Source organism: Porites lutea, chromosome 10 (assembly GCF_958299795.1).
Source record: "Porites lutea chromosome 10, jaPorLute2.1, whole genome shotgun sequence".
NCBI lineage: Eukaryota > Metazoa > Cnidaria > Anthozoa > Scleractinia > Poritidae > Porites > Porites lutea.
The window spans coordinates 14,399,134-14,406,262 of NC_133210.1; the positions used below are offsets into that span (position 1 = coordinate 14,399,134).

Below are 7,129 nucleotides of genomic sequence, written 5' to 3' on the forward strand. Positions count from 1 at the left end.
TGAATCCAAACATTCAGAAAATTGACATCCTTTGCAACGTAACGAACAAGGAATTTGCCCGCCATTTTGAAAATCACCGATGTATGACGTGACGTCACACTGGCAGTGATCAGTGAACCAATGTTTACCCTAGAGACGGCCCCTCCCTCCTGGCCACATGTAATTACTTCGAGTTTTGATTGGTTCAATGTATTGTCTGTGTCCTATGTGATTGGCCAGAGTAATTACTTTGGTTTTGGTTTTACGACACTCAAACGAAAACCACTCTATCCATTGGATAAATGTTAGGAAAACCATTTATTTAAAAAAAATATAGAAATTCGCCGACCATCAAATTCTGTGCTGACTTATTCCGTGCTCACAGATGTCCTTCCGCTATAAAGCTTAAAATAAGACTAGAATGTGCGAGCGTGAATTGATCAAACGTCCTTTTAATTTCCAAGGCTCACTTTCCGGAGCAGGTCAGTAACTATGCAATCGCGCTCATTGGCTACTGGCGGAGAACAACTTTCCAGCAAATGAAATGAACTAAATGTAAAAAATGAAATAGAAATAGTGAAAAATTAAACCTCTAATGAAATCTTTTCTTATGGTTTAGAATAAACTATTCTTGAAACTGAGAATGATTATGTTTTGATGGAAGCTGTGTAAATCGAACCGAAACTATGCATGGAACCTTGCCTTTATTTCCTGTATTTATCTCACCTACTGTATGGAATACGTGTGAACATCTTCATTATGAATCGGTACATTTCAAAGAGCTACACAAGGAGCAAGAATACTATATACAGAGCGGCAGCTGTAGTGTCAATTATTACTAGTTACACAGAGGATATTATATGGCCGCATGGAGATACGAAATCTCTCTTCGCGTGTCGAAAAACAGGGCGAAAGGAGCTGATGGGGTTAGGACTGGAACTACAACGTAGTTCGCCTGTTCCGCTCTCTGCTGTCAGGGGAAGGAAATGGCGCCGTCTAGGTGGAGGTAGGTTTGGATTTATTGCTTTACATCTCTAGATCGCTGCAATCTATAATTTAATTTTAATATTCGGCGTATTTCTATGCGATACACAGAAAATCTTTAGGGTTATTTCATAGTTAGTCGTATAAGGTAATGTGTTTTTTCGCCTTCTATGTTTATGGTGTCAAAATGGCCCGTCGAACATTACAGGTTTATGGTGGCGTTTTATCTTGCCAGTCAAAACCAAATGATTATAAACGGCTACAAAACAAAAAATATATGTAATGGTTTTATAAATTTCGTTTGTGCATGCAAATTTTTAGAGTGAACTTTAATGAACCTTCAAGGTTTTTTAACTTCTGAAGTGACGACTTCATAATGGCGGTAGTAAGGTTTCAGCTTAAGGTTTTTGTGTGTAGGTTGGCGTTTATCTTGTTAATAAAATAAAAGATTTCGGTTGCCTAATTTGGCGATTTTGCATTTTCAATATACACTAAGAGGGTAAATATTTTTTTTTAGTGACAGAACCGTGACCCAAGAAGGTTTTGACTATTTTTGATCGTGTACTAGAAAATTGCATTTGAATGATCTCGTGTGACAGGCTAAACATAAACAACAACAAATTCTCCCCCACTGCGGTATAAATCTAAAGGTTGTATTGCACAGAAATAGAATAAAGGCTATGGAGAAATTTGCTTTCAAATCCCATCAAAGATTCCACTGTAAATTAAATCATACGGTGTGTTTTTTATTATGATTTTTTGCAAGGCAACAGTGAGGCCCGGCCTGAAAAGATTACTAGAAAACACATTGAAAGATAAACGAGTGCATAATGTGAAGAAGAACATGAAGAGCTCTTAATTTGATAGCAAGTAGAATAAATTAAGACTGAGTAGCATTGTATTTTTGTCTTCATAGGCTTACAATTAAGTGTGGTGTTGCACAAACTACAGTCAATTCTCTCAGATGGACACCATTGGGACTGGAACAAAATGTTTGTATTAATGGACAGGTGTAACTCTTATAGAGAGTGAAAAAAAATGACTGAAGAATAGTTGGGACCAACCGGATTTCCTGGAGGTGCCTTATCTTTTGATTGTACTACTAGATACATTTATTTCACTTTTGGTTACAATATTTCTTTGAATATTTCCTCTCTCAGTCTTAATATTATATAAGGGGCTGGTTGCTAATTACCTGTGAGGGTGTTGGGCAGCCATTTTGCGAAAGCTTAGAAGATTTTCAAACTGACCCCCACTTCATCTTAATTTTTCGAAACTGGCCTCCATAAATTTGACATATTGTGAAAGTGACCCACCATCCGAATATTTTACCTAGAAATTGAGCCGAAGTTCACCACATGCTTAATATTTACAGTAGTGTTAAAAGATCAGTGTTTTATATTATTCACGTCTGTTACCACAAACCATTGCACGAACAATCCTTTTGTACCATCGTTTTGTATCGTCAAAAGAACTACTGATTATTGTTTTGCATGCTTAACTTAGTACTATTAATATGTATTTACTCTTACTTGACAAGTTGTATTCTTTGCGGCTTTGATCTGAACAGACTAGAGAGATAAATCACCATTGGTTCCAAAAATTGTGCAAACCAATGTCTAGCCTCCCACGCAGACGTTCATGCCCCATGCCCCGTTTGTGGGGTAGGAATGACTGCATGACAAATGCCTCAGAACATCTGCGTGGTAGGCTAACCAATGTCCTGCTTGAGTGTTCCAGTTTGCATGTGACAGAATTTGTGGTACACAACCAGGGAAGTAACAGCTGGATCTCACAGGCTAGTCTTTCGCTGTAGTTTCAGCTTTCCGAAAAATTAATATTACAGTGAAACCTGTATTAAGCGGACACCCTCGGGGAATGCTGTAGTGTCCGCTTAATACAGGGTGTCCATCTAATACAGGTTTTGATAGATGATGTCATGTGAGGTGTCAAATGCCATTCAAATGAACAGTGGAAACGTTTAGAATACTCCGAGAGACTATGATGATATGCATTTGCATTAATTTCTTTTTTTCTTTTAAAGTGGACCAGTTGATCACTTACCAAAACATAGATTGCAACTCAAATTTGAAGAAATCAGATGAGTGAAACAAGCTCTATACAAAAAACAATACTGTACTGTGAAACTAATCAAATAAGTTCGTAAAGTCATGATTTTTAATGGAAAAATCGAAAAATTTCTGGATGGCAATCTTTCGCATTTCCGGTGACTGGCAAGTTGGGTGGTGGAATTTAATTGCAAGTGTCTGTATAATATAGGTTGCTAACAATAGAAATGGCCATTTCAGGTACTTTTTAGGTGTCTGTGTGTCCGCTTAATTGAGGTGTCTGCTTAATAACGGTTTCATTTAGAGTAAATATTAAAGGGAAATAAATTTGGGGACTTTGGCTACTGTCTACTTAATACGGTGTCCGCTTAATACAGGTTTCACTGTATACCTTACATTGATTTCTTCACTGATATAACAGGTAAATATATCTTTATACCACTTCCCAAAAATGACCCCCCAGCAAAATGGCCACCCCCCCCCTGACAGGTAGTAAACGACTAGCCCCTAAAGTAGTTACAAGGGGGAAATTATTTTTTGAATCAAGTTTGATTAAGCCTCGCTTAAGTTAATGAATTTAACCAAGAATAAAATTGAATCATGCTGGACATGAATTATTCAAGTGTGCTAGGGTTACTGGTCACACTAACAAGTTTGTTTTCAATGGTTTAATAAGAGTGATCAGCATCAAATTTCTCCTTGTAATATCAATGCTTTGTAAGACAGAGTGGTCATGAGAATTACAGACCTGATCACACATGATGAATTTGCTGGATATTTTATCAACTTCTCACCACTACTTCTGTAGGAAGTGAATAGGGACAACAAATGAGAATTCAAATTTTGATCAGGGGCACCCAACGAGAATATAGTTCAAAACCACTTATTTTAGGATTTAAACGATAGATATAGGCATATTTTTATCCCCTAAAAGTTTTCTTCTGTTCGGATTTCCTAGCTGAAAGTCTAGTGATCCGAAACTTATAGGGATCAAAACTTACCTTTTCGAAAATTTCAGCCAGAAAAAAGGCTCCCGAAAATCCTAGGTGAATTTTTTAGCGTAAAAATCTGTTAAAAATGGGTAATTATACCATTTTTTAGATCTTCGAAAATCCTAGGAGAGGCAGGCAAGCAAGAAATTTTACAACAAACGTTCCGAAAATTCTAGATCCCAAATCGTCTTCCGAACAGATATTTTCCAAAAATTGACTTTGGGTGCCCCTGTTTGATCTCAGGGTTTAAAGGGTTAATAGCTCCTACAGTTCATTTCTATTTTATTTGTGCATAATTCTGTATTTCTTGTTTGCAGTATACTTTTGAATTTTTATGTTGTACATGTTTTATGTTGTATCAAGAGAGGATAAAGGTTTATCCTCTCTTGGTTGTATCTGCAGGTTTAATCTCCTAGGAATATTATGTCTGGTTTCAATGCAAGAATGTTTAGTGAATGTTAAGTTTCTTTTAAGTTCCTTAGTCTGTTTTGCGTGGGTAGTTTTCAGAGACCATTTCATTACAAAAAGCTGTTATTATCAAGCACAGATATATGCTTGGCTTGTTATTTGTGTTCTTGCAACCTCTTTGTTTAGTTTTTTAATGGCAGTGAATTTTTTTTGTCATACTTATTCTTCATTGCACAGTAGTACAACAACAAAGCTAACTATTAAAACCTATTTACAATTAATTTCGCTGAAGAAGAAAAAACAATTCAGTCAAAGCACTATTTACAAGTCATGTCATTTCATAAGCAGCTGTTCATTTCGATTAAAAAAACTCATTTCAATTAAAAAAAAACTCATTTCAATTAAAAACAATTCATTTCGATGTAAAATGAAATAAAAATATTAAAAAGATCCTAAAATACTAATAGCATTTAAGCGGCAGTCATCAATGAAATCCCCTTGTGGAATTTTGTGGAAGGGTGTCGTGGAACCTCTTACACATGTGTGTACTGACCTTAAAAACAGTAGTACTAGTGTGCAAGAAAAAAGTGAAGACAATTTTATTATATTTTAAATTTTCCCTTTATTTAGTTTTCACAAACTGTCTAACTGAAATGCCTAATACTGGAGATAGCTCAATAAAAAAAAGGTGTTGAGTAGAAGAATACCAATGTACAGAATGTACACCAACAAATCCCACCCAGGCAACAAATCCAAACTTTTATAGTGAAAACAGATCATCTGGCCTTGAAACTGGGCAGCAAAAAATAACGGCCATAGCTGAGGATGAATTACACAACTTGATATTAAACTGAAGCGGAGTACCGATAATATTAGTCTAAAAATAATGTCAGTGCTATCATCTGAGTTGTGATGCTATTTTCTTACCAAGTCAAGAAATCAGTTAGTCATGGAAGTGGAAAATATATTCAAATTATACAGATATTTGTTCGCGGGGGAAGAAAATTAAAACAGAAAACGATCGTGAGAAAAAGTAATTTGTTCCTTGCTTGTAGCAAATGAATGCCACGGCATAATGGCTAACGTTTGCTGGATAATATCTCTGACGGTCACAGGCAGACCACTCTCTGTTACAGAGGATGGTCTGCCTGTGCATCAAAAGCAATCTAAACACTCTTTTCCTCTGCCCTTTGTACGATTGCAGGGTACATTCCCGCACTGTCTCTGCTTAAGCAATACCTTCGCATTTCATCCTTATATGCATTGGATACAAGAACTGCAAACAAAGATTGATCGTAACGGTGGCATCCTCCAAACACATCATCGGGCAAATGAAAATTACACTCTAATTGAGATCCCTTAGGTGTGATACAGTCTTCAAGAAGCGAGCAGAAAACGACCCATTTCATTACATGCTTTAGCACGTGGTCTGTGTTAAATAAAATCATTCCGGTTGCTTGTTGCATTTTTGCGTTCGATTCTTTCGTTCCCCGTATTGGTAAATAGTCGAGCATGCGTTCATGAGTAGCAAACACGATAGAATGGCGACTTGGTGAAACGTAGTACAAAAACGCTGATTTCCGCTTGATCATCCACTCTAGAAGGTGGGCATATTTGCTGTGCTGTTTGAGGATTACTGAAGAATCCATCCACATAACAGCGCCAAATTGAGCAAGCGTCTCTGCGATGATAAGAGGTTTAAATGCATATGTACGTAGATTTTTCACGTGTTCGGGAAAGCGAGAAAAGTTGAATTTTCTGTAGTCGACATAAGACATCTTGGTGAGTTGGTCAATTTCCTCCTGATTCAGTCCTAGGTCATAAACGACTATTTTCTCGTGAGGCAGTATCTTGCCACCAGGAGTGATATGTTCAAGAAGTTCATTGAAGTGGTTGCTTGAAACAGCTGTGACAAGCACCAGCGTTGGTAGCCGCGAAACACACTCCATCTCAATAGGTCTTCTGTTGTACTCCAGTACAAGATCATCGATTAGCTGAATAGCAGTTTTCATCGCTCTTTCTCCGAGTCTGAATTCATTTTTAGCGACGATACGAGAGTCATGGGGATGCTTGTAGCGAAATGTGGACACCAAGTCACTTAAGCTTACATTCGCCACGTAGGGCTTTTTTGGACAAGATGTCGACGTTTTTCGAAAGAAAACACCTCCAGTTTCCTCAAGAGCGCCATCGCTAGCCATCTTCCAATAAACGAACACGAAGACAATTAGAACACTCACAAGAAGGAGGTGGTGCCAATTTAGTTTTCGCATGGCCAACCCGGCGAATGCCATTTTACCGCCATAGACTGGTCATATGACTGGTAACGAGCATAGGGTGTGGTAATTTGAAGAAACTACCCCATTCACAAACACACACAAGAAGCTATCGAGGGAGAACAAAATATGATGCAATCACGTACTCCAAGAAGTAAAATTCATGTTGACTGAAGGGGTCAAAAAGAACAATTGTGCTTACACCAAATCCCCTAAGGAGTAAAAGGTACGTAAAACATTGTTCTTCAAATCTCAACACCAGCCGTGATTTTGAATTTGACCGAAGAAAGGTTCCAGCAAAGACCGAGGAGCCTATTTTGGATTGGTGGTGGGGCTAGCTCGCGCGTAGCACGACCTCAACGGAGTTTATCTAAAGGGGTCCTTGAGCACGCTCCTAAGGAAAATTTTGAACTTGGAGCTTCTG

The 7,129-nt window shown here is 37.7% G+C and overlaps 1 protein-coding gene across 1 annotated transcript; it reads right to left on the bottom strand.

Moving 5' to 3' along the window:
* Window positions 1–5,598: 5,598 nt before the first annotated feature.
* LOC140949562 (uncharacterized) lies at window positions 5,599–6,630 on the bottom strand. Its single transcript, XM_073398720.1, has one exon. The coding sequence runs from the start codon at window positions 6,628–6,630 to the stop codon at window positions 5,599–5,601; it is 1,032 nt and encodes a 343-aa protein (XP_073254821.1).
* Between the last annotated feature and the right edge of the window lie 499 nt (window positions 6,631–7,129).

Bases quoted from the DNA above. Each gene is read 5' to 3' on its own strand.
- LOC140949562 (XM_073398720.1), bottom strand. From the start codon at position 6,630: ATGGCTAGCGATGGCGCTCTTGAGGAAACTGGAGGTGTTTTCTTTCGA.